Below are 27759 nucleotides of genomic sequence, written 5' to 3'. Positions count from 1 at the left end.
CAAAAACTAAGCTTTATGCAAAAAGACTACAAGAATTTCAGAATTTTTTGGGATGAGTTTTTGGGTTCACTTTCTCACAAGAAGAACGCCGGTGAGATTTGATCCAGGAGTTTAAATCTGTACCATGACCGCTTTCGTGCATTTTTCAGGATGTCAGTGGGGCAGTTTGAGGTTTGGTTAGCAGAGTTGGGAAGACATCTGTGGAGGCAGAGAAGTAATTTTAGGGAACTGACTGACAGGGAACAGGAGCAGCTTCTAGCTGTGTATCTGAGGTAAAATAAAGGCCTTAATACTTGCAGATGATTTTGAGCTTCTAGAAATAAATTGAACACATCATTTTTGAAGTGAGAAATGTATTTGGTGACTCAAAGTCCTCCTAGAAGCAAGTCCTTCCACTCAGTTTCTTAAAAGCCTCCTGACACTTTAAACATTAGAAAAATTTATTTCAGTTGGCTGTTTAATGTTTTTGCCAAGTACTCTTTAAAATACCAGAATAGAGAGGATGGAGGATTTAAGTTTATTAGATTGATCAGTATTGCTGAACTATGAAATATTTTGAGTGCAGTGTGTTTTTTGCATACAGGCATAACAGAATAGCTTTAGTGTTTTGTTTTTTAAACTTGAGAATGAACTTATACAAAATGCAGCAAGATATTCAAAAAACATTTTTAATGATTAAAAAATACACTATATCGGATTCATATCAGTATCGGACATATAAAGTGGTATCGTGCCATCTCTAGTATATACAGAATGTGGCAACTGAAGTATACACAGAGGGAAATTCAGGGAAGTGCAGACAGCCATGTAGAACGAGACCCAGCTGAACTAAATTATCAACAATGGCACAAGGAAAGCACAAGCACACCAACTCAAAATAAACCAAAAATGTCATAATTATCTGTCAAGTTTATTTCTAAAGTACATTTAAAAACTACAGCTGATGATTAAAGTTATGTACATCTAAAAGAAAATTCAAATAACATAAAACAGAGGACACAATCAAAGTTTAGATTCAACAGTTTTTCCAAACAGTTAGAGTTGAAGCATTCGCAGAGACAACCCTGTGTTTCATCCCTGACAACCAAATACAGCACCGAGCTCCTGTCAGAGCTTCACACTGCAGCGATAAAGCTGTGCTGCACGGTGGGGACCTAAACATAATCATCAAATTAATGACAATGATAACACGATCACATGCTTAACTTGTTACAGACAAATATACACAATACACCTTTTACCTGACATCCTGTCAGAAAACACTGGAATTCAGCCTACACCTAAAAATTTCCATGTATGGTGGATCCTAGATGCACTCCAGCTGTCGATGGTGTACTGCCCACAACTCAACAATGGCCTCTGGGAACAGACATAAATAAAAAGTTGTGTAATGTTCAATCTCACATCCTGTCCAACCTTTTGGAATGAGGTCTGTCACACTAGGTGTTTTGGCAAGATGCACTCCAGAAAACATGCCTGTCACCTTTTCATTGACATTGACATTAATTTTAATGTAAATCAAATTAATTTGATTTGCATTAATTAACATTAATTATGTGTAACCACATAATTTCCTCAGGGATTAATAAAGTATTCTGAATGTGTCATTTAGTTCACTAATTAGTAGCATTTACCTTCACGACAGTGGTGATGTCTTTCAATTTGTAGCACAGCAAGTTTTTTGTGTTTATGATTCTGTGAGAATCGCTCCACATGGTTTACCCAAAGTATGTTGATTTCCTCAAAATCAAATGTGAAATGCACCCTTATATCTGCTCCTCCCAAGCCTTGACATTCTAGATGTCTCATCTCAAAATACCTAAAAATAGTCTTTGTGTCCTTGCATGATGATACTGTAACTAGTTTTGTGTTTTTGCAAATATTTTGTTGACTCTTCATAAATAAAGGAGGTTTTCACATAGTTCACTCAAGTAAAATTGTTAAAAGTTAAATTGTCTACATTCCCCACTGGTTCCTGGTCCCTAAAAAGGTACCGTCTGAGCAGAAGCAGATGTAGATTAAAGTTGTTGTAATATGATGGCATTAACTGGACTCTAACAGTGTGAATACACAGTCATCCCAAAGATGAGGTGCAGTGAGGGTGACACGAAAACTTTCAGTGCATGCAAAATGACATCATTGCACTGAAAGATCCTCATTTTACACTCGGCTCCACTAAAATCCCATCTCGATGCAGTCTGGCCAGTTTAAAATATGTGTTCTTGCACAAAAGCACAACCAGAATACCATAGTAAAATGTCATGTGATTGAAAAAGTGAGACTGTGATGAAGATGATGTACATATGACAAAAATTAAATTTTTGCAAGAAATGCATTTTGAAAGTACACATAGTGTACTTTCTGTGGTGCAGTTTGTTAGCCCGAGTACATAAGCATACGCCGACAGATGTTCACCATCAGAGAAGCATGTACAAACTTAACGGTTCTTGATTCAGAGCCCAAATGTCAGAGTAAAGGAAGGCTTTCAGAATGTAAAGTGCGTATTGTTGTTAGCTGTAATAAAATCCCAGTGGGAACAAAATGTACACTAAAGTCCTTATTATCCAAACTGTTCCACATCCTGTATCTGTGTCTACACCGAGTCAAAGCAACATGACGTATAATGGGGTTTTTCAGATGAGTGTGTTAAGGACTGATAACAACTACGTAACACTGACACGATTACCTGTAAACATGCTGTGTACTCAAATGCATCTTTTGATATTTCAGAGGGCTGATAAAGGGACTGTGGGAGCTTTTCTATCTGTTACACCCAATAATTCTGACATGAAGCTGATGCTAATGACACTTACTAGAGATTTTTGTCAAACATCAGAAAACCTGCTCACAAAGGATTGGATCAATGGGTCAGTGAGTCCAAAGACTAAGCACAACGATCCTTCTAACATCTTTAAATGTAATGACCAATATTTTACATCCTGTTATGTTCCCTCCATTCATCTGCTAAAATTTAAAATTTGGGTTAAAACTTTTCAAACTTCAACATGGCATGTGTAAACATACTAGTTTTCTTAAGTAAGCCTAAATTATTTCTGTTTCAGAATCTTATTGTCAAGAACAACAAAATTGTAATCAAACCCGTCCTGAAAAAAATACTTTTTTATTAAGCCACAGCTGTGCAAATGATCTAGTTTAACTTGAAATCCACAAAACTTGTGAAATAAGTTAAAACTGAGGATTATCTTTCAACTTACACAGATAAATTATGTCAAAACCAAAAGAAATCAGTTTAGACTTGAGAAAAAGACTTGCTGAGGCTCAGAAAGCTGGAGCTAAAAATACAACATTAACAAAAATTTTCCAGGTGTCAAGAAGTGGAGTGAGAAGGATCATCGATACATTCAAAGACAGCCAGACAGTACAGAACAAGCCTGGCAGAGACTGGAAGGAATAGATCTCAAAGACTGGACAGAAAACTAGTGAGAGACGTGTCTAAAGACCCCAGAACAACCAACTCCTAGCGAACCTCGTCCCCACAGTGAAACACGGTGAGGATGCTTCATAGTGGAAGGAAACATGAAGAAAGAAAATGTGACAACCCTGAAGGAAAACATCAAGCAGTCAGCAGCAAAACTGTGCTTGGGTCTTCACTTTGTCTTCCAACATAACCGCAAAACAAAACAGACGTGGCTCCTTCAGGAGGCGATGAAAAACCAGCTCACAATGAGCATTACTGACTGGCCTGCACAAAGTCCTGACCTGAAGCCTGCTGAACATCTGTGGAGGGAACTGAAGACCGAGCTCCATAAAAGATGATCGTCAAATCTGGAGGTGCTTGAGAATTTTGCAAAAGAAGAATAGGCTGGGGTTACTCGGTTCAGGCTGTTATCCAACAGAGACCACACACAGCTGACTGTTAGCATCAGTGATGCTAATAATTCTGACCCTGCTAGTTTTGTGTTTTTGCAAAGTAAGAAGTAATGTGAGCATTCAAAATAAAACTAGGATGTTTGAACACGCTGTTTTAAACATTCCTGCTCTGTTTAATGAAATGTTCATTGAGCGACTAATGACCTACAGTGAAGTGATCATATTAGCCAGTGAAAGAGTGACATTATTCCATTTTTACCTATAACAGTTGTGGCCGATCTGTGTTTAATTCTGGGTAACTCACTCTTACTGCTTAATCAGTCTCTCTGTAGCTATTTAGAGTTGTGTTGCTGGCATATGCGACGTGCTTCTGACAAAAATTGATTAGTGTATTAATCTTTTGTTAATCTGTCAGCACAAGGAGTGAACTAAAGGAATTTTTGTTTGATACGATATCTCTGGCCTCAAACGTTCCAGCCTTGGGACTCTCCTCCATCTCTGCCGTCTCTGTATCTTGGTGGCCTTGACGACTTTCTTGCCCGTGTGCACTTGTGTTTGCAGCCACGTGGTGATTAGAAAGCTGAGATTACGAACGGGACCGGGACAAGATGTTGGTCACTAGAAAAATCTCAGCAATCAAAATTCATAAGGAATTATTTCTAATTTTATTCCATTTAAGAAGACATAAATGTTATATGCTGAAAGGTTTCAAAAAACACCTGAAGCTCTCGGGGGCTTATTTCAGGTGTCTCTCTGTAAGAGGCTGATTCATCAGTGGGAGGTTCCCATCAGGTAGCTCCTCCAGCCCTCCTCTCTACCCCACTGGTTCCTGGTCCCTAAAAAGGTACCGTCTGAGCAGAAGCAGATGTAGATTAAAGTTGTTGTAATATGATGGCATTAACAGGACTCTAACAGTGTGAATACACAGTCATCCCAAAGATGAGGTGCAGTGAGGGTGACACGAAAACTTTCAGCACAAGGAGTGAACTAAAGGAATTTTTGTTTGATACGATATCTCTGGCCTCAAATGTTCCAGCCTTGGGACTCTCCTCCATCTCTGCCATCTCTGTATCTTGGTGGCCTTGACGACTTTCTTGCCCGTGTGCACTTGTGTTTGCAGCCACGTGGTGATTAGAAAGCTGAGATTACGAACGGGACCGGGACAAGATGTTGGTCACTAGAAAAATCTCAGCAATCAAAATTCATAAGGAATTATTTCTAATTTTATTCCATTTAAGAAGACATAAATGTTATATGCTGAAAGGTTTCAAAAAACACCTGAAGCTCTCGGGGGCTTATTTCAGGTGTCTCTCTGTAAGAGGCTGATTCATCAGTGGGAGGTTCCCATCAGGTAGCTCCTCCAGCCCTCCTCTCTACCTGGGTGTGGACAGCAGGAAGGATCCAAATAAAGAGAGACGGACGGCTCACAGAGACACCATCACCAGACAGCCTCCTTAGCAGCAGCCTCCACCCTCCTCATCCTCCAACAGAGCTCCAGAAGGTAAGACGAGCTGCACGAGTAGAACAATAAAGAGTCACTGACGGGCATCTCTGTGGCTTTAACAGGATAAATAACAGACAGACGAAGGAGTGGGCAAAACTCGCACACTGACTTTTAGAACTTTTAAATGCTGAGTCCTCCTTTTAAAGGATAAATTCAGGGTTTTCTTTGTTTTTTTTGCTCATGATACGCATTCCTCCAGTCTTTTATTCATATTGTTATGTTTCTCTTCTTTGAAGTTTGGTGTTTAATGAGAAAATAAACTTAGATTCAGAGAGGAAATGTGCCAAGTGTTGATGCAAGGAGACAAATTTCACTGACAGCTGAAGGAGCATGGAGATGTTTAACTCGCACAGTGATGATTGTTCAGTTAGTCTGTTTCTGTGACATCATCAGAGTCATAATTTCAAACATTCTGCATGCTGGGATTTTCCTAACCTTACAGATGATGTACAGTAATAACTCCAAGTGTTACCATTTGATGTTTGTGCTACTTTCTGTCCAATCACAGACGTCCAACTGTGTTTTTTTTTCTTTCAGGTCTTTGTCAGGCGATTGGTTCCCTCCAACATGCTGTGCCCACTGCTCTTCCTGTCTGCATTCATTGTACTGGCAGGTAAGCATGCACCGCAGCTACTTTAAAAGTATCCTTACTAGACTTGAGTATTTGGTGATTAGTATTCAGGAACTGATAATCAGAGACTGAGGAACAAAGACCAAATGACCTGAAGTGAGGAGGGACAGTGAAGGCCATTTGAAGTGCTGATAATCTGACAAACATGGACAGATTTTCCTGGGATCCTTGCTTTCATATCTTTATTTTAGAATAAACAATCATACAAACAAACAAGCATTTTTAAAGAGTTCAAGGGATGTAGATCTCTGTCATCTGCCCATCCATCAATCTGATGGTTCATTAATTACATTCAACACGACTCCCTGAACTCTTTCAAACCCCCTGTCTTGTCTTTTAGTTTCTATGTTTTTCTCGTGGAAGGTTTGGCGCGTTTGACAATGCTATGGTCTTTTTTGCATTGAAAACACTGAGCTTTACTAACATTTTGCTCACATTTAACATGTTTGTGTCCTTAAAGGTCCAAACACAGTAAATATAGTTTTGGGTCTATGTGGAAGAAATTATTTCCTGTTTTCTGTTCACATTCAATTTAACTCACTCATCTTAAACTTTTCACGTAATAACTGAACATTTCAAGTCCTGTTTTTTGTTAATATTGAGTTATTTTCGTGGCATTTTGAACTAATAAGACTCAGACAAATTATAACCCCTAGTCCTGATCCTAAACTTGAGTTACTAAATTGAAATTTAAAGACAATAAACCAAAAGTGTAACTTGCAGATAACTGACAGCATTTTTTTCAGTGGCAGAAACAAGCTTCCATATTTACTGGATGCAGGAAGATAAAACTGTACCATGGGGAAAATATGGATCGCTACACACAAAAATAGCAGTGTGTGTGTGAAGAGAAAGGCACTGTAGAGAAATATATAGTACTAAAAGTTTATACTTCAAGCACTTCAGTTAGTAAAACTGAAAAATGTTTAACAAGGTCACCAATACAAATATCTGCTCTCTTTTAGAATAATATATTAATGCTTATAAAACAGAAAAGATGTGTTAAGATATCTGCAGCCAGCCAGGAGAAAATCAGCAAATAAAGTTGAGAATCTTTTTTTTTTTCTTAACTGATACTCAGAGAAATACAAAAACATTAGATGTCATTGAAAAAGTTTAGACCCTCCTTACCCGCCATCAGACGCGTTACTGTAATCTGATTACTTTTTTCAAGTAACGAGTAAAGTAAGGGATTACTATTGCAAAAACGGTAATTAGATTACCGTTACTTTCCCGTATAGGAACGCTGCGTTACTGCCTTACTAAAACCGTGATTTTTTTGCGAGAATGTGTCATGACAGTGACGTAAGCGAGCGCGACGTTGGTGACAACAGCTGTGTGCAGATCAACAATGGATCATATATCGATTGTGGGAGAGAGTATGAGCGTGCAGCGTTTAAAGCGTGGAAGTACTGACCTTACTTTGAGTTTGATTCCATAAAAAGTGACAAAAACATTAGCGTCCGTTGTGCGTGGGAAGAAAACTTCTTTTTACAGCAAAAAAACCCCCCTAAACTTCCAAGCAAGCACCGAGTGCGCTACCACGTAATGGGAAACTCACAGAGAAACTCGCAGATTCTTCAACTGACCGCTGCGGCTCACCTGCACCAGGGTAAACCTCCGCCTACCCTCAGTCCTGCTTCACAGGTGAAAATAGAGCAACAGGACCGCTAGTCTTTGACTTTATTTATTTTCTGCTGTGTTTTACTTGCATCTATTTGAAAGACTGAGTGTAAACACAAAAAAATATTTTATTTTATGTGCTGGAATGTGCAGAAAATAGGTTTAAATGTTAAACTAATTTCTTCAAGTCAGAGAATGGTGCATATAATTTAAGCTTTGCTTGATGCATAAAGTTAAAAGATTAAAACTGATAAAACAAGTTTAAAAAAAGAGACTTTTCCATTTGATTACATTTTGTATGATGGATTATGCAGAAAAAGTAGAATTGGGCTGAAAGATCTATCGCTTTATCACCAATTCAGGTTGTAAATCGTGTTTTAAAAAGTAACTAAGTAACTAAGTAATTAATTACTTTTGAAAATAAGTAATCAGTAAAGTAACGGCATTATTTTTTGGGGAGGTAATCAGTAATTAGTTACTGATTACTTTTTTCAAGTAACTTGACCAACACTGCTCGCCATACAGAGGTCCGAGGGATCTCCCAGAAATGGCCAAGCTCATTTCTGGAGAATAGGTGACTGATTTCATACCTGCTGATCTCTTACCCAGTGCAGGTTAGGTTTGCAGTATTAGTTACCATCATGATATGCCCCAGTCACACTTTCACAGGACAGGAAACCCAGCGTAAATAAGATTGAATCCACACTTTTAAGCTTAAATTTCAAAACTTACATTTAACTACTGATTTTATCTACTGTTCTGTTTTTATCTGTTTTGATTTTATATACTGTTTTGTTTGTTTGTTTGTTTGTTTGTTTGTTTGTTTGTTTTATTAGTTTCAGGTTGGCCATTCTTGTATTTTGCTCGTTTGTGTTGTTGTGTTTGCACATCTCTGTTGCTTGTGGGGCTCGCACACAAGAATTTCACTCGCATGTGCTGTGCCAGTGTGCCTGCACATGTGATGTGACAATAAAAAGTGATTTGATTTGATTTGATTTGTTAATTAGTTAGTTAGTTTATTTGCTTGTTTTAATCAATTTTAAATCATGCTTTTTATTTTTTTTTTGTTTCTAATGTCTCTGTAAAGCACTTTGAATCACCTTGTTGTTGAATTGTGCTATACAAATAAACTTGCCTTGCCTTGCCTTGCCTTGAATCCTGCTTCGTAGTGGACCTCCAGTCTTTGCATTTGGAGTTTTTTCCCTGTCCATATCTGTCTGTTACTGGTTTTTCAGCTTCACCCTGATTATCTGTGAGTCCCTGTCATGTATTTCATACATTTTGTTTTACTTTGTTTTAGCCTCACTGGCACTCTGAATGTTATCAACTCATCATATTCAGATCAAAACAGCTCTCATTCTCTTTTCCAAACACTGCATAGCTGATCTATACAATGCAATATCTGAAGTTACAACATAGTAACCTTTCTGTACTTTAGTGTTTAGGCCTGTCGTGAGAGTACATGTTAATGTACTACCGTAACATAGATAAGACTTCATAAGTCCCCATATATCCATCAACCCTATTACTTTAGCAAAATAATTTGAATAGTTGTTTTACACCAGCTATGAGACTGATCATGACCTATCCGGCTGTCCATCGCTGCATCGAGTATGCTCTGCTATTACAAATGAGAGTGTAAAGTGAGTAAGTAATAAAAACGTTAAGTCTACTATACCCATCCATATAAGTTCCCCAAGTTTAACTTGTAATCTACCCTCCTTTTCCAAGATTTTGGCAACTTGTACGAATACTTTGTTTCTACAAACGCGTGAATGTGAACCTTTGTTTGTCCTAACAGCTAACAGGCTGCAGCTCACACCTCTCACGTGTGTCTGTGTCTTCAGGTGCTCAGCAACAGTCAGTCAGTGAGTCTTCAGTGTTGGACATCAGCTCATGTCCCATCACATATTATGGACAGAAGTACGGGAAGCTCTATGTGAGTAGGATGAAGCCTGATGTTTTAGCAGAGCTTTATGTGTTGTTGCTGTTTAATCTCCACCTGTAGCAGAGATGATGTTTGCAGACTGAGTGAAGAGTTCAGAGATCAGCGTCTTATTAATGTCCTCTGCAGTGATGCTGAGTATGTAACCATCACCTGATGCAGCTTCCTGAAGAAGAGCGAGAGCTCTGACTGAAACCTGAGCACCAACAGTTCAGCTGTACATGACAGAAAAACCCACAAAATATTTTGCTATTTGATTTGTTGTGTCTCTGATTTTTACAGGCGAACTTCACAAGAGAAGAGATTGCGTTCTGTTTTGACAAGTTTTACAACCCTGGGAATAAAGGCGACTGCATCATAGGGAGCTCACCTGACAAAAGGAGAGCAGTTCTTTCTATAGTTCAAGCAGATTCTTTTCTTGAACGTTGGATTAGAAATAAAACACAAACAATTCAGAACAGTTTGAGATGCAGTGTGCAAATAATCATGCCGATCCGCCATTTAACGGTGAGTCCTGCTCTGTATCACAAAGCCTGAAGGGTGTGCCTAAAATTAATAGTTTCAATCAACACTGAAAACAAACATAAAATGAAAAATGTTTCTTTTTATTTTTTATTTTTTAAAGGGACATTGTAGACTAATTAACATGAGTATGTAAGATGCAGCCGTACAGGCTAGTTTTCACCTGAAGGGTGAAGGAAAACCAAAGATGCAAAGGCATCTAAGCGTAGACAGGAGACAGGACCAACGCATGTGAATGGTAAAAGTAATGCATAATCATAACCAAACAAACTAAACATCAAAAGCAACTATTAAAGATTGAAAACAGAGGCACTTTAAGACAATACAGACCATGAAAACAGAGACTTGCATGGATACCACTTCAGTATATGACAACATGTTGGATTATGATCGTGTTTGTTTAAAAATCACTTTTTCTGCTATTTTTGTTGCTAGCAGAAGGATTGGTCTGATGATTGGTTATATAATCACCTGATTTAAAAACATGTGTGATGACTGTAGTTTTTATAGCATATGGAAACACTCCATTATGAAATTCAAAATGTTTTAGCAATGCAGCTCAACAGGCCCAATGTTAATGTTGTGAACCTGAGCTTTTCTAAACACTTTCAGATGAAACTTCTTCACAGTGACTGAATCTTTCCTGTTAACCTGTTTACAGATGATCTTAAACCTATTCAACTTTGGGACAGAAGCAGCTCTGAGTTTGGAAGCACATGGCACTGGTTTAGTGGCGGTGAGTCTGTGTGTATATGAACAATAACACTTTGACGTAATATGTTAAATACTTTATATTTAATGCCAACATTTGTGTCTGTTTTCAGCTTGATGTCAGTTCTTTCTGCTCTGTGATTATAACATTAGCTGTGTTTGTTTCTGTTTAGCTCCAAACTCGGGTCAGTGATGTCGTAATCGACACATTAGCGGTTAATAACGTTCTTAACAAGTATCATAATTATACCATAGATATCAGTGGATGCAGACACTCAGGTTAGTGAATCTTAAACTCCTACCGTGACTTTGGGATTATGTAATTCTGAAAGATTTGATTGTTACTGTTTTATTTGCACTTACAGTTGGAAAACTGTTGAACTAAAGTGAAGCCTCTATCTCTTCCCAGGTACTGTGTATATACCTGGTACTGTGGTCAACTCTGACCCAGAAATCTGCTCCAATGTCACCTGTTCTGAGACTGCAACCCTCCAGACCTCTGGTTGTGGTCCATTGGAGTATTGTCAAGGCAACGGCATGTAAATATTTTCTCTTCATATTTTGTTACTAAAAGGTTCTACAGTGAAATAACTTAAGAAATAGAGGGTCCCCTGCGGTAACCTTCTTTGGCAGCAACTCATGGTGATGTTTGTGGTTGGTTGCCTTTGTTAGCTGCAGGTTGGCCTCCACCTGCACTGTGACCGGCCCCACTGTCATCGACGTCCACGGCCATATGAACTCCATCCAGGATCGCTGTGCGTACTCTCTGTTCTCGACTCCGTTACTCCCAGATTTCCTTGTTCTGGGGAACTTCAGGGACAGACGTCGTAAAGATGTGAGCTTTTTGGACAGTGTGACGCTGCGTGTGGACGGGCATGACATTCACCTGGAACAAGGTGGGAGAGTTCAGGTAAGCGACCTACAGCCACAGTTCATGTGTCAGAGTGGAGTCTGATCCAAAGTCCTCCCTCATCCTCTGCTGAACTCAGTGGTTGTTGCTGTGAAATCAGCCTGTTTGTGTGTTTGACATGTTTCACTCAGTGTTTCCACCACTTTGTCTCTGCTGTGATGCAGCTGGACGACTCCACACTGACCCTCAGCAGCTCATCTCAGCTGGTTCACGGTGTGCAGCTCTCTAAGGACCAAACTGGAGTCACTGCCGAACTCACCAAACTCAGCATCTCTGTCTTCTTTGATGGCGACACCGCACAGATCGTCTTAAAAGGTACAGAAAATAAAGTTTAACTCATGTAATGTAAACTGTAAACTGTGCTGTTATTTATTCTTCTGTGTTTGTCCAGTTTGAATATTGATGCTGATCTGACTCATTCTGTCCTGATCCTGTGCAGGACCTGCTGGTTCATCTGTGGAGGGTCTGTGTGGAAACTCCAGCAGCTCTCTGAGTGACCTGAGGCTCTCTGAGTACAGCTCCACCAGGTAAGACCGCATCACAAGCTCAGAGTCCCTCTGACTGCTGCTGCTGATGTTGCAGATATTCTGTTTTTATAAAGGAGCCTGAACTTTGTTGTTTGTCGCCCCCTAGCTGTGAGATGCAGTACAGTGAGCCTGCTGACAGCACGATCAACTGCACCAGTGTGACTGAACGGTGAGCAGACTGATCCACAAGGCAGGATCTGTTTACCCTTTGACGTAATAAAAAACATGTGTGTTGATCTGTCTTGTAAATTACATGGTACATCACATGTGACTGTAGCATAGATGGAAGATAAACACAACTGATTACAGATTATTATTTTATTGTCTTCAATTTTGTTTCTCTATCTGTGGTACAGCTGTAATCTCCTGAAGGAGGCGCCCTTCTCCTCCTGTAACACTGACATTGACCCAGAGCCCTACATAACCGCCTGCACCGACACTTTGTGTAAATATCCTGCGGTGAGCGGACTCAACTGTCAGTTCCTGAAGGCCTACGCCAGAGCCTGCAGTCAACACAACCACGCTCTGGATGGCTGGACATCAAAGACCGGCTGCTGTAAGATGTTAATAAGACCTTAATAAGACGTCAGATTGTCACTGATTTCTAGAATCGATTCAATTCTGATTCGATTTGATTTGAATCGGGGAAATTTGGCCTCAGACAGTCAGAAATATTATAATTCAGATCATGCATCGGTACATTTCTATATTTTTATATCCATAAAAAGAAAGCTGACACTTGCGAGACTTTATCAAATATTGAAGATACTTATTATCTAGACGGAGGAATAATCACACGTGGGGCATCGGCTTTCATGGGAACATTCACACCAAAAGGTGACTTTGTTTATTGAACTCTCGCGTATACTCCGCAGCATAACAGGAAGCATCCTTTCAAAATAAAATCACAACAGATGACAATGAGGGCATACCTATTAACTAGCTCAACAAAACTGTTCTTGAAGTAGACTGAGAGAGAGAGAGAGAGAGAGAGAGAGAGAGCTGTGCATGAAGTGTGATTGTATCGTGGTGGAAGCAAAACAGCAAAAGTAAGAGGGAATTCACGTCGATGTTTATCAAATGTGAAGCGTAGTTTGCTGCTTCTTTTGTGCTGGTTCAGTGAATTTTGGTTGGAGAGAGAAACCTGCAGCTTCGGAATCTAGCGCAAAAAAGCGTGGACCCGCCGAAACATCAGAATCAGCGAGCTGTCGGCTTTCAGCCCCAGTCCGTGCCGTCGGGTGAGAAAGGCAACATCTCACTGATCCTGATCCTGATCCGCGGGTCCGCGCTTTGTGTTTACGTCTTTGTGCAGAATCCATGTACCTGCTCTCATTTACTGTTTTAGCTGTTTGGTGGTTGTTGAAATTTTGTGAGGTTTAACCTGAGATTCTGGCTTTTTGGGCAAAATAAATTTAGATTAAAAAATCGATTCAGGATTTTAATGAATCGATATCACGTTATCCAAGCTAGAATCGATTTTAATCGATAAATCACTAATCAAAACCCACCCCTATTAATAAGCTCTCCTTTGTTAAAGAACTGAACTGTGGAGTTTTAGAGCTCCCACGTTTTCAGGATAATACATCAGTGTGTTCCTCTGTAGCCTCTGAGGCCTTCTGTCAGGACAGGACCTGCAGCGATCACGAGTTCTGTGGTGAGAAGACGGTCGGTGGTGACACTCGCTGCTTTTGTCGGACCATTTTTGCCTCCAAGTACCAAGAAAACAACTCTTTGGGTACGACAGCTGTGACATCACCATGACAACAGGGCTGAATAATGGAGGAAAACTTCTAATTGTGATTTTTCTGACTGATATTGTGACGTTCAGGTGATGCAGCGGTCTGCAAGGAGAACACTGCTTCAGTCACTCTGGTCGGTTGTCTCCTGGAGGACAAAGACATCAATTACTCTGCTTTACAGCTCAACGACCCGACCTGCAGGGGTCAGGTGGACGAGCTCACCCACATGGTGACCTTCAGCTTCAACAGCAGCAACAGATGTGGGACGGTGGTCACGGTGGGTTTCATCTCCTGCTGTTTAAGCTTTGATCTCTGTGAATTCTAAAATTTTTGGTCATCTGAAGTTTATACCAGTCAGTCAACATCTTAAACAGTATCAGATGTTAAAGATGAAACAATGAAGAACTTGCTTAGTATCTGATTATGTGACCCTGCAGACCAACAACAGCTACATCATCTATAAGAACACCATCAGGAGCCAGAATCACTCTTCTGACATCATCACTCGCAACGACCAAGTCCAGATCGACTTCTCCTGTGTTCACAGTCAGCCAAGCATCCACACTGCAACCTTCAGAATCAGAGACTGGTTTGTAATGGCTGCTAGGTATTGTTTGAATATTTGTTAAAATGTGGGCATTGTTAACAGAGCAAGTATTTTAAGATGTTGGGATTGTTGTTAACAACAGTGTAAATGTGTGCATTCTGCAGGTCCGCTGCACAGTGCATCACATCTGGAGCTTGGAATTACACTCTGACTATCAAGGCCTACACTGATGCCGGCCGCACACAACTTGTGGAGTGGAACAGTGAATTGCAGTTGAACCAGAAAATCTGGATGGTGTTGAAGACCAATGGCTTGGATGGAAGCATGGTCAGTGTGGTGACCGACTCCTGCTGGGCAACTGACCAGGCATCACCCACCAGCAGTCCAAGACATGATCTGATCATTAACGGGTGAGAGAAATTCAGAGGTGGTGGTTGCTCGCTGCTGCTCAGAGATTAATTCCTTTTGATCACTATTATGGACTCCTGAACAAAGTTTATTTTCCTGCTTATGAACAGCTGTGCAAACCCTGCTGACCCGACGGTGCAGGTGGAGGAAAACGGACTGGCAACCTCCACTTACTTCTCCTTCAACATGTTCCGGTTCACTGGGGGCTCTAGTGACATCTTCCTTCACTGCCAGCTCCACCTGTGTCCCAAACAGGGGAACAACTGCATCCCGGTACGCAAATGTTCATAGAAAGATATACCAAATCTGGCCATCTTTTCTGATTTCATGAGACATTGCTCTGCACATAGACATTTCTCTTCAGTGTGCAAATGTTCAAGCACTGAAGCGCATTATTTACTGTTCCTTATCCATAGTGTCTTTTGCTATTGATGTCCAAATAGCTTCTAGCTGTCCACAGAGAATTGGTTTGCATAAAACTTTAGCGAGCTGTCTTTGAATACATTAAATCTCAAATCTGCTCAACAGAACTGAAGTCTGACCTTTCGCTTCGCCATTTCATCAGGTCCAGAACTTCACATTCTTTTTTCTTGGTCAAATAGTGTCTGCACAGCTTTGACTTATGATTGGGGTCAATGTCTTGTTGGTATATGAACCCACGACTAATCAGCTCCGGTCCAGAAGAGACTCCATAATGCACTAAAATGTTGTGGTAGACTTTCTTGTCCATGACACCATAGATTTTTTTCCTAATTTGCCCGAGCTGTTAGATATGGGTGCAGTGCATCAAGCATTAACCCTTTAAAGGCGGTCGGAGCGGCAACGCTCCGTTTTGCGTAACTATTTTTAAATCCCTGTAGAACCGGAACCATGTAAGCTAGCACAATAATGTTGTTTTGCATATGAAACTGGAGGGGTTGTACTTACATCTTATGCCATCAGCTTGTGCTAGGTCACGGTTTCCTTCCACATATAGCTTTGCAAAAATTGCATAAAAAGTGCTTGCAGGAACAAAAATGTAATACACTTTGCCAATCCGATCAGCTGTTCGTAACACTTCCTACATTGAAATAGACGTCAGCGCGAACGATCGCATGTCCGCCATTACCTGCCAGAAACCGGAAGTGACGTCATTTTCGCGGAAAATGTAGTTTTTTTACTTGTAGGCCTTAAAAGCCTATACTGGTGTTTTTAAAAGTCATGTTTGACTTTATGCTTTTCTGAATAGTTTCTGTGATGCTTAGAACTCAAATTGTACTGCTTTAAATAGTTTATTTTGATGCACATGCTGTTTTCTTTGCAAATTTGCATTATACGATTGTTTTTCAATTTTTCTGCAGTATATAAAAATTGGTGTATCTCAGAAATAAAACTATGAAGACACTCAAATTAAATTTCCTGTGGTTGTAAACTATTTTTTGCAACTTTTTTGTATTTAAAGTTTTGAGGGATAAACCTCTTAAATTTCTCTAATTAGAAATATATGTTAAAAAACAAAACAAAAACGATGTTCAATTTTTCTGTAGTTTATTGCACTTTTTTGCAATTTATGTGGTTACTATGGATTTAATGCATAAATATTATTAAAATTTGGGCTATAACAGTTGTATTGATGTATAGCAACTTGAAATGCTCCCAAAAATGGCACTACAGCATGTAAAAATATAAAGTAAGCTTTGGCGGACTTGGTTCTATGGTAGGTCTTAAAGGGTTAAAAGGTTCTTCAGCTTTTGAAAATGCTGTTTCTGATGCTGTTCATTGTTATCACCGGAATTCATCATTTTTAAAAGATGAATCGACCCATATATAATAGATGCTGATCGACTTTCAGAGACTACTATCATCAGATTCAATAAAAATGTTATAATTGGAGGGTTTTGACACAAAAGATGAAATGTTTGCTGTCAGTGGCTTCAGTCCTAAATGAATGGATCACTCTTGGTTTTGTAAAGCCTGGACTTTGTCTTTAACTTCCAGACGTGTAACACACCTGCTCGGGTACGCAGATCTGCCAGTTTGACATATGAACCTGAAGCTCCAGCCTTCATCAGCGTGTCCTGGACTTATTAGGTAAGGTACAATCGGCTTTTGTGATTTACCATCATATATGTTATGTGGTGATTGCTGAAGAGAACAGTGAAGTTTAAGTAAGAAATTCAGAAAGAGGAAAAATGCCTGAGGAAACCTCACTGGTGGAGGTGGAAAGAGACATTACAGATATGTTAGCAATTTTTACTGGAGTTAAGTTTTCTGCCCACCTAAACTGATGGGTTTGTATTTCCAACTTTGCCTGATAAGCTGTTGAGTGAATAAAATGTCCTAGTTTATACAGTGGTTCAAAAAGGTGTTTCCCCCCCTTCCTGATTTGGTATTTCCTTTGTAGATTTGTCACACTTAAATGTTTCAGATCATCAAAAGAATTTAAATATTAGATAAAGATAACACAAGTAAACACAAAATGCAGTTTCTAAATGAAGGTGTTTATTTTTAAGAGGAAAAAACCTACATGGCCCTGTGTGAAAAAGTGATCGCTCCCTTAAACCTTATAACTGGTCGGGCCAAACTTAGCAACAACAGCTGAAACGAAGCGTTTACCATAAATGGCAGTCTGTCTTGTACAGTGCTGTGAATGAATTTCGGCCCGCTCATTTTTGCAGAATTGTTGTAATTTAGCCACATTGGAGGATTTTCAAGCCTAAACCACCTTTTTGAGGTCATGCTACAGCATCTCAATCAGATTCAGGTCAGGAATTTGACTTTGGCCACTCCAAAGTTTTCATTTTGTTTTTCTTAAGCCATTGAGGTGGACTTGCTGTTGTGCTTTGGATGATTGTCCTCCTGCAGAACCCAAGTGGGAATATACGGCCATCTGTTCGTGATCTCAGCTTGAGGTCAAGAATCGTTCTTTTGTGACCTCCTGGATGAGTTGCTGATGCACTCTTGCAGTAATTTTGGTAGGCTGGCCTGTGAAAGTTCATCACTGTTCGAGGTTTTGTCCATATGTGGATAATGGCTCTCACCGTGGTTCACTGAAGTCCCAAAACCTTACAAATGGCCTTCTAACCCTTTCCAGACTGAGAGATGTCACCTACTTTGTTTATCAGCTGTTTCTTTGGATCGTGGTATGTTGTTTTGCTTTTTGAGATCTCTTAGCTTGCTTCAGTTTGTTAGAAAATTTCTATTTAATTACAAATACTTTTTCATACAGGGCCATGTTATCTTTGTCTAATATTTAAATTTGTTTGATGATCTGAAACACTTAAGAGTGACAAATACACAAAAAATAGGAAATTAGGAAGGGGGCAAACACTTTTTCACACCACTGTACGTCACCTGACAGTCCAGCATCAGGGCAGAGGTCATCCTCAAACACAGATGATTCCAACAGAAGAACTGGGATATGATTTGTGAAAAGGAGCCAAGGTCTGTGACAGAAAGAACAGCAGTCACAGTTTACTCTGGTTGTCTTCTCAGGTGGTTTCCACGGTGACTTGGATGGACTGACTGACCAACCGAGTGCTGACCTAATGTGACAGTGTTCGCAGAGACAAGAGACATGCTGCTTTTATCCATCTCCTTTATACTTGTACTATTTCTGCTAAAGGATGGAAAAATAAAGCGTGTGGTAACCAGTCTGTGTTTTTCCAGAATTTCATTACTTCTACTTTTTGGCTCTGAAACTGTTCAGCTTGAACTCCAGTCTTTTCAGCTTTAATGAATATTTCCTGCAATACATTCAGAGGCTTTGAAAAGCTGACGGGCTTAGAAAAATGAAAAGATGTGCACTAATATTAGTGTTACAGACACCACCCATTCATTCCACATTTAAACATACAGTTGTGGTCAGAAGTTTATATACACTCATCATGAATGTCATGGTAATTTGTTTTTTTTAAATAATTTATTGGAACTGACCTTTTTCGATGGTGGAATGATGGTATAGCATACATGTTTAATTACTTTAAAAAATAAGAGCTGGGTGCTCAAGTTTGAATTTATTTGGAATTTTCTCTAATTCACACAGGGTCGAAAACTATGCATAAAGACTTAAATATATACTTACATCCTCACTAGTATTTGGTTAAATGTCTCAGAAGGTTTGACCTCAACCAAACACTTTTGGTATCCATCAACAAGCTTCTGGCATAATTCAGGCTGGATAACTGACCATTCATCATGGCAGAATTGGTAGAGTTTATTTCAATTGGTTAGTTTCCTCGCAAAGACCTGGCTTAGCTAATGTGAGCTAATGTGCTTTGAATGTGCTTCCATTTGAATCGAGTTTTCGTTTGTGTTTGGGATCGTTGTCAAGTAAAAAAAAAAAAGGAGAGTCCTGTATTATTGCATCCACATTGTGTAATGTACCAGTAGCAATAGTGTAAAAACAGCCCCAGAGCATGACGCTACCACCATGCTTGACGGCCGCTGCAGTGCTACTCCTCCAAACACACCACCTGTCATTTTGGCCAAATAGTTCAACCTTTGTCTAATAATAATAATAATGGATTGTATTTATATAGCGCTTTTCGACACCCTCATAGCGCTTTACAATTCCACTATTCATTCATTCACACACTGGTGGAGGCAAGCTACAGTTGTAGCCACAGCTGCCCTGGGGCAGACTGACAGAAGTGAGACTGCCATATCACGCCATCAGCCCCTCTGGCCAACACCAGTAGGCAGTAGGTAAAGTGTCTTGTCCATCGAACCGGCAACCTTCCGGTTACATAGATGAGCTTCCCAACCCGCCGCCCCGGTCGTCTAGTCTCATCATAAAGATGTTCTGCAGAATGCATTTGGCTTGTCCATATGGGCAGCTACAAATTTCAGTGGAGTTTGAAGGTGTTATTTTTGGAGTAGGAGTTTGTTTCTTGGTCAGCACCCTCTCATTCCGTGGCAATTTAAAACTGACTTTGCTATCGACGTTGATGCTGGTGTTCCAGAAGTTTCCTGTTCATGGCAGGCTTGAGCCTGGGGGATCCCTGAACATCCTGACCAATTTCCTCTCATCTGATAGTGACAGTTTGGCTCTTCTTTCAGTCCTTAGCAATGAGACATCCAAATAACTTGTACTTAGATGAAACTGCTTGAACTGATGATCTTGGAATCTGCAGTTGCTTAGAAATGGCTCCAACAGACCTTCCCAACTCAGGTTAATCTACAGTTTTCCTTCTTATATCTTCACTTAGGCTTTCCCATTACAAGCATTGGTCAATCCAGTGAGGGCAGTTTAACAAATTCTTTTTATCCGGGCAATGAGAAACTACCATTTGCAGCCCACAAGTTTTTTCTCTTTTATTTTCAGGTGCTTACTTTACCATGTAAGAACCATGTAGAACCTTCAGCGTCAAGATGTGTGAATAGATATTATATAGAACACACAGGGAGTGGGCAGAAGTTTTAACACTGATGTCCCTCTTCTAGCCAACATGCAGGACAGTTTATATGGCCAAAATATCTTTTTGTAGCAGGCTGTAAATATCTTTATTTCTGTTGTAAAGTTTGACATTTTGCGTCTGTGGGAACTGACTCACTTTTGGTCACTTTTAGAACCAGTCTGAAGTGGATATTAGAGAAACTGCAGTGTTCAGTGCTTTAACATTAGCTTTATTTGTTAGCCCCAGAGGTTGATTTTGCATAATGCAGCTTGGCATGCTGCAATATTAACATACACCAGGTTACTGACAACCCTTTTTCGAGCTACCAAATGGAAAAATGGGAAAGCCAAAACGGATAAGACTACATCTAAAACACAATATCCTCTTTAGCATGAGAAAAAACAAAACTCAACTCTGACCTTCCCCTTGGTCTCAATGGGTTGGCCAATTATCCAGAACATAAATCTATTGGAATTTTAAGATCAGAGCCATACCACCAGAAAACAAACATCTACTCAAACTGGCATATGGATACTATGAAACATGCATTTCTACAACAGTCTGATTCTAAACTACCTGAATCTGATGTAAACCCGTTCCTATTGATAGAAAATCTCTTAAGACATTTACTGTGGGAGGTCCCAAAGAAATCCAAGATGACAATAATCATTCAGAGAATTCTACAAAATAAGACAAAACACTATTTCCATATAAAAATATAAAAACAAAGATAAGAAAAGTCAACATAAACTTAAATTATTAACTTAATATCATGTTTACATTACATAACTGACAAATTACAAACTGCAAACTTCAAAAAAAAATTACTAAAACTTTAATAAGATGATTAAATCAGTCCCAAGGAATCCTGGGAATTATTGTAGTTCATTGCTCTGGTGACTTTGAAAAGTAATCAGTATCAGCTAATGTGTCACCAATCAGAACTGAGGATGAGTGGATGCCCCACCGTTTTAGTGCTGCTCTTCAAACGAGCCATAGAGATTGAAAATGTGACGTCATTCAAGGGTAAAACCGCAAAGGATTCTGGGAATTCGTGGCAAGAGGTACTAGCGCACGCAGGCTTTCAATTGAAATCAGTTACACAGCGATAAAAAGAAACACAAAAAATGGAAAGAAGCTGTTGTATTATTAACTGCAATAGCCGCTCACATGACAGCCACGGGAAGCCGACGGGTAAAGCAGATAAAACAGGTTTTTTGGTTTTTTGTATCACTAATTGCCCAGTACGATTACAGCATACAATATTATTGTCACTGCTACATTTCTGTAATCCGTACCAGAAATTATTTCCACTACTAATTAATTACCATTGAGCTTAAAGGTCCTATTAATAAACGGTTAACGAATGTGTATTTATGAAGACGATTTGTGAGACTGGTAAACTTACCTTTGTTTGTGCGATGGTCTTTCGTTCTACACGGTGCATTTCAAGGTCCTGTACCCATCCGTCAGTAAACTGTACCTGGGCTTGTTGCAGTGACCTGAAGTTACTAAACTTCATGAATGTATGCACTGGTGGTGGTGAAAGTTGGGCAGCACGCTAACGTCTTTTGTCCACTCTGTGTGCTCGTAAGGGTCTAACCCTTTCACTCCTTTGATTTTTTTCCACGTATCTTTTCTTTGCCTTTTCGTCGAGTCTGTCTTTGTACAGACCGGCATTGTTATCCTTCGTTTTGTACATACCTTTTTTGGGGGGCAAAGAAAAAGCAAGAAGGTATTGGAACCGGAGAATGAACGTTTTGCAGTGCTGCAAATACTTGCATTTGATGCGGTACTTGGATTGTTTTGCCACGAGTTCCCGGCATGCAATGCGCAAAAGTCACGTGGTCTGTCAATCTCTATTGTGGGCTTGTTGTTCCTACTGAGGTTCAGACAAACTGTTTGGGTTTCTGGTTGGGGGTCGGCGTGGCTTGTGGTGGGAGGGGCTTTTGCTTCTCTGATGACTCTCCCTGGTCACTAGCTGTGGATAAATAAAAGTAGAAAATGAGGAACTGTCACACTGATCTGAGCCCTGAAGTGAAAAATAAACTGAATATGAGCATAATGGAGCTGAAAATAGGTTTAAGGTTTAACACTAGAAAAGAAAATGCACAGTTCTCACACCCGGAGTGTACCGTCGTCTTTTATATGCAATCTAAGGTTTAAGTTCTAATGACCGAAAATCAGGCTGATCTAAACTACATCTACATAAAAAAGTCAAAAGAGAAGACTCATATGACATTTGTTATTCATATTTTAATAAATAAAAAAAATTGTGACTCCTGTGACCAAATCTAAAAATCAATGAAAAAGTTGACATCACTCTAAGCCACCACCAAAGGTGTGCAATACAGTAAATGTTGGTCTCAAGATTGAGACCAACGTTTAATGAAATGCTCTAAAAGTTAAATTAGACAAAGATGATCAGAGAAAATAAAAACCACAGTTTTTAAATGATGATTTCCCTTTTTAAGAAAGAAAAAACAGCGGTTTTGTGATAGGCTGACGTTTGTTTTCTTGGTTTTAACTGGATTTCTTTTTACAGTTTCAGGACTTTTGTACAAAAACACATAGCTTGTGGTAATTAAGCTTCAGGTTTTGGTGAAGCCCTCAGAGGTGAAATACAAATGTGTGTGTGCATGTATTTGTGACTTACTCTGTAGCTTGGAGAGAGAGTACTCCAGCCCTCTCATGGCTTTAGCTTGGTTACTTTTAAACCTGGCAAGACCGAATTCCTGGCGGAGAAAGACAAAGAATTAGTCAAAGATAAATACCCGCACCATACGTTAGCTGTATATAGATACTGACGAAGTGTCACATAGTTGGTTTTGGTATCTTGGCTTGGCTTGAGAGCCAGGAGGTATTACTTCACAATTTTCTGAGTGTTTGCAGACATCTTCCATGCAAACTATGGGCGACAATGGACAATCTGATAAGAGACCAAACCAATCGCAGACAGAATTTTGGTGCAGCACCCTCTTTGCAACGAATTTCCCCAGCAACAACTCGCTAACTAGTCAGGGGTTTTATTTATGACCTGCATTGCCAAGGAGTAACCGAGATATTAGCTAAGCCAACATGAAGCTATGTAACAAGCATAACAACCCAACTGCAAAAATAATGGAATAAAATTATAATCGCAAACATGCAGAACATTAAGGCAAACTAAGCAGCCGTTATCAAGTTCGTGTTGACCACACCTCCAGCCATTACTGGGGATCTTTTATAGAGATTGAAAATGTGATGTCATTCTGGGGTAAAACCGCAAAGGATTCTGGGAATTCGTGGCAAGAGGTACTAGCGCACGCAGGCTTTCACATGAAAACAGTCACACAGCGATAAAAAGAAACACAAAAAATGGCGAGAAGCTGTTGTATTATTAACTGCAATAGCCGGTCGCATGACAGCCACGGGAAGCCGACGGGTAAAGAGATCGTTTATGGGATTACGTCGTGGAAGAGAAATTGTTCAAGCCATGTTTCCGAAGTAACAAGAGCTGACGTATGGCCTGGATTGCAGCAATTTGAAGACCAAATATAACGTTTCAGAACACTCCAGCTCACATGTTAGTCTGCTCCAAGCATTTCCACAACAGTAAGTCTTCTGTTGTAGTTATTACGTAATTTATCATAACATAATTGTTGATGTAGGTTACAAGTAAGTCTTATATTGATTTGAATAGAATTCATTGCGCTATGCTGCTTTGTTCACTGTGGCTTTGCGGGCTAATGTTTGTTATGTTTTGTAGGAAAACCAGCCTACAAAATGCTGGAATGCGATCCAGACTGGGCGCCCTCTATCAACCTTTGTACGGACCTGCCGTGTTGTCCGTCGTTTTGTACATAACTGTTTTTGGGGTAAATAAAATGCAAGTAGGGTTTAAAACCACAGAATTAATGATTACCGGTGCTGGAAATACTAGCGCTTAATGCAGTGTTTTGATTTTGTTGCCACGGGTACCCACAAAGCAATGCACGAAGGTCACGTGGTCTGTCAATCTCTATTAGAAATACACTAAGAGAAGCTGATGTGTTCTTTATACTTTAAGTGATAGTAGGTTGAGTTTGGGTTTTGGTGGCCAATTTTCCTTAGGACTGAAACATTTGTATGTTTGTGTATACCTGTATGGGTCGACCCAGTCCATATACAGCTGTGGAGATCCAGGCCTCCCTCCTCAATTTGGTCCAAGATGGCCGACCATGGTTCTCTTCAAACAGACACCGCTCCACAACAGTCTTAGAGGCAGAGACGGTAGAAAATGTACAAAAAAGCCCGTTTTTACTCCAAACACAAACTATGTTCAAGCACAGGAAAAAGTATTATATTCAACTTAGTTAAATACTGAAAATGTTAAAACCAACCAGACTGTAAGAGGCCTTGTAGTTTTCCAGTCAAAAAGCATTTATACCTGTGTTCAGTGCAGTTCTTTAAATCTGCAAATTCATCCATTTTCTTGTCCTTTCTGAGATGAGCAAAAGTGGAGAGAATGGCCTCATTTAGGCAACTATCTCCAGCCTTTCCAGCAAGGCATTCCCAGTCCAGTCCTGTTTCTGTCACAGGTCTCCTCACAGCTGGACATGCCCAAAACCCCTGACCTAGTCCATCAAAGTCTAGATGTGCAGGAGATGTCCTATTCAGGTGCTCAAACCATGTCAGCTGGTTCCTCTATTACAGTGGTTCCCAAACTTTTTTTGCTGCCTTTGTTTTACAACACGCACGCACACGCACAAACACATCCTCCAACCACACACACCCATATTTTGCTCCATTGCGGTTTCTTTCACACCTCAAACATTTAGTAAACAATTAAGCAAATACAAGTAACTTGCAATAAATTACAGGTAGTAAGAAAGTAAACTATTACGCTACGTCCACACCTACACGGGTATTTTTGAAAACGCAGCTGTTTCGTTGACACATAAACAGCATTTCGAATCACCGAAAACGGAGATTTTTTTAAAACTCCTTTTTTTCCGTTTACGTGTGGATGAGGAATACAGAGTTCGTCACGCAACGTCAAAGGTATGTGCCTTTTTTCACGTCACGCTGTGCGCACGTTATTGTTTACATGAGATGAATTGCAGAATGGCAGATAGAGACAAAATACTGTTAATCTTACTGTCTACAGGTTTTACACACTAACATATACAAACGCAGTTACTGTCCCTCCATTTAGAAAGGCAGAGGCGTCACGGTGTGATTATTTTACTGTATGTGTAATAATATTCAACATTGCTATCAATGCATTTTTCAAAAAATGCCTCTCTGTGCAAAATGGGTTTAAAAACATAAACAACTGTGGGATACTGTTTGTCCGTGATTGGGAGAGCACAGCACTGCTCCCAACGCAGGGAAAACCAATTAAGCACGGGAGACCTACCTCGGCACTTGTGCAGGTGAAACCAAAGGGCAAACATGCTTCACCAGATTTTCTAGTCTTTGGCTTAGAATGAAGTTGGTTTGGAAACATATTCAGCGATGCTTCATCTCCTGCTTTGCATTTCTGTGGGCGCCCTGTGCTAGCAGTGTCCAAGAGTTTTGTTTTTTCTCCCCCCCCTTTTCATACCGCGCCCCTCCTGCAATGGCTCTGCACCCCCCCCTGGGGGGCGGGCCCCACACTTTGGGAAGGTCTGCTCTATTACATCCACCTCTTATGACCATGATCTCATGCTTTCATGCTATTCACAGCTCGTGGCCATTTTCTGATTGGTTATCTCAAACTGCAAACTGCCCCATTCAAAGTGGGAGAAATCACTTGATGACAATAAGACCATCAATCTGAACTCTATCCTATCTGTCATGGGGTGGGGGTGGGGGGGTTAATTAACCACAGTGATCTAATCAGAGCGCATCTCACCATCAGCGTGTTGTGGTTCAGGTTCCAGGTCTTGGTGATGAGCGTGTGGGCCTGAGGGTCCACGATAGAATCTTCCAGGACATAGACCGCCCGAGCCATGTGCATGGGGAAGACCCGCTCCGCCCAGCCCGGCAGGCGGTTGGTCTTCGTCAGCAGTCGCCTGGACAGCAGGTGGTTGCTGGAGGTGACCTCGCGGTATAGGACATCTTCCGTGAGTACATGGGTGCTGGTACACCAAAACAGATCTATTTTTTAAGGACACTCACACATTCTTTTTTTTTAAATGTCTTTTATTGTTTAAAAAACTGAAGTTCTCCAAACAACACCCAGGGTTGATGCAGTCAAGATAAAAGCACGACAGTTTGGTCCACTTTGTCCATTGTCTGGAGAAAATGGACTAATGTGTTTTTTTTCTTTTATTGTACTAGATAATAAGGTGACATTTTTCACTGTTTTATAAGGGAAAAATATCAGATTCATTGATGGAAATGACTTTGCATATTCACTGAAACAATCATTAATTACCTGTATGGGTTTGGGTAGCGCTGCCAGAAGGCAGCCAGCACCTGATGCCACGGGCTCTTAATGTCCACCTCGCTGTGGAAATACCTCCCCATGTCGGCATGTACTAACAGAGCTCATTCAGCAGCTGCAGGAACAACATAAGAGACAAGTTATATTTTTTTAAAATATATTTTGTATTTAGTGTCATGAGTTCCTCTTCATGTTTAAGTTTGTAGAATAAAATTCCTGTCCCGTTGGTATGAACACTCACTGAATTTGATCACGGCAAGCAAGAGAGGATAGGACAGTCGTGCCAAAGTCCCCATTAACAGGACAGACAGCTGATTGTGCCTGCATTAGTGCCTGAAAATCCGGGTAGCTTTAAATTCTAACAGTGTGTTTAAATGACTTTAGTTTTCATACCACAAAAAGCTTTTCCCCCACAAAAAGTTTTCAGACGCTAGTTTTCAGACACCAAATGAAAACCGTTGGGGTGAGCACGTTTTTAAATATGCAATTGTTAACAGTAGAATCTAAAGTTGCCACTTTAGTGAAAAAATGACTTTGCGTTGGCCGGGAATCGAACCCGGGTCAACTGCTTGGAAGGCAGCTATGCTAACCACTATACCACCAACGCTCACGTCAGCAGAGGGGAAAGTAGAGCAACTTATCCTGTGATTAACACAATACTAGTACTTCTACGCAATGCTTTTCATCATAGCATTTGTTTACTGTAAAAACTGTTAGCTGCGACCGTTATTAGGTGTTGCTACAGCTCGAGGCCAGCATTGCTAATCCCTTTGTTTTATAACCGCACTTCATCAGCGGGCTCAAGCTAGTTAGCTGTTTAACGCGGTCGCACAAACACCCTCTACCGTAAACGTCGCAGTCTGTTGTAGCTGCTGAGGAAGCTAACAGCTTCGGCTAGCCAAGTAACGGACGTACCTAAAGCGCGTGTTTCTCAAAGCCCGGCGGACTGTAAGGGAGCCGGCATGGATAAAACACAGCAGCGAGGCAGTTCGGGGGTTTCTTTGTAGCAGCTGCTTATTTCAGACAGAAACAAAGAAGAAAAAAAGTGGACCCAGGCGGTCATACGTGCACTTACCGCCTTTTTCCACCAGA

At 40.2% G+C, this 27759-nt stretch overlaps 2 protein-coding genes and 1 non-coding gene across 7 annotated transcripts; 1 reads left to right on the top strand and 2 right to left on the bottom strand.

Moving 5' to 3' along the window:
* Positions 1–781: 781 nt before the first annotated feature.
* On the bottom strand, positions 782–27749 carry LOC146673574 (PRELI domain-containing protein 1, mitochondrial-like). Of its 5 annotated transcripts, none has more exons than XR_014908641.1 (7): positions 27583–27749; positions 26659–26782; positions 26134–26359; positions 24398–24511; positions 22933–23011; positions 21685–22257; positions 782–1359 (listed from the first exon to the last, which is right to left on the bottom strand). XR_014908641.1 is itself a non-coding variant. In XM_085390322.1 (6 exons), exons 2-6 carry the CDS (start codon positions 26748–26750, stop codon positions 22166–22168), a joined length of 603 nt encoding a protein of 200 aa, XP_085246448.1. In that variant the 5' UTR covers positions 26751–26782; positions 26909–27550; the 3' UTR covers positions 20318–22165. The 5 variants fall into 5 exon arrangements, 2 of the variants coding, with proteins under 2 accessions (XP_085246448.1, XP_085246429.1); XR_014908640.1 differs by lacking the exon at positions 782–1359 and adding an exon at positions 11525–11653; XR_014908637.1 differs by lacking the exon at positions 782–1359 and adding an exon at positions 11821–11984.
* Positions 8231–17384, top strand: LOC146673576 (alpha-tectorin-like). Its single transcript, XM_085400974.1, has 17 exons — positions 8231–8273; positions 9437–9528; positions 9817–10041; positions 10718–10792; positions 10941–11046; positions 11177–11306; positions 11440–11677; positions 11842–11992; positions 12117–12204; positions 12311–12373; positions 12561–12760; positions 13808–13939; positions 14033–14220; positions 14381–14532; positions 14655–14900; positions 15009–15171; positions 16876–17384. Exons 1-17 carry the CDS (start codon positions 8231–8233, stop codon positions 16966–16968), a joined length of 2385 nt encoding a protein of 794 aa, XP_085257100.1. The 3' UTR covers positions 16969–17384.
* On the bottom strand, positions 27203–27274 carry trnag-ucc (transfer RNA glycine (anticodon UCC)). The gene has a single exon. It is a non-coding gene; the product is annotated as a tRNA-Gly (tRNA).
* Positions 27750–27759: the final 10 nt, after the last annotated feature.

Source organism: Rhamphochromis longiceps, linkage group LG3 (assembly GCF_057381845.1).
Source record: "Rhamphochromis longiceps isolate RC_006_pf linkage group LG3, R_longiceps_female_GT1.1, whole genome shotgun sequence".
In the NCBI taxonomy this organism is placed as follows: Eukaryota; Metazoa; Chordata; class Actinopteri; order Cichliformes; family Cichlidae; genus Rhamphochromis; species Rhamphochromis longiceps.
Note: the sequence above shows the minus strand (reverse complement) of the source record. Positions and strands in the feature narration are given on the sequence as shown.

Coding starts and splice junctions, on each gene's coding strand:
- LOC146673574 (XM_085390303.1), bottom strand. CDS start 26,750: ATGGGGAGGTATTTCCACAGCGAGGTGGACATTAAGAGCCCGTGGCAT. Junction 26,360..26,658: donor CGCTACCCAAACCCATACAG/GTAATTAATGAT, acceptor TTGGTGTACCAG/CACCCATGTACTCACGGAAG. Junction 24,512..26,133: donor TGAACCACAACACGCTGATG/GTGAGATGCGCT, acceptor TCTGCCTCTAAG/ACTGTTGTGGAGCGGTGTCT.
- LOC146673576 (XM_085400974.1), top strand. CDS start 8,231: ATGATATGCCCCAGTCACACTTTCACAGGACAGGAAACCCAGC. Junction 10,042..10,717: donor TGCCGATCCGCCATTTAACG/GTGAGTCCTGCT, acceptor ACCTGTTTACAG/ATGATCTTAAACCTATTCAA. Junction 14,533..14,654: donor ACCTTCAGAATCAGAGACTG/GTTTGTAATGGC, acceptor TGCATTCTGCAG/GTCCGCTGCACAGTGCATCA.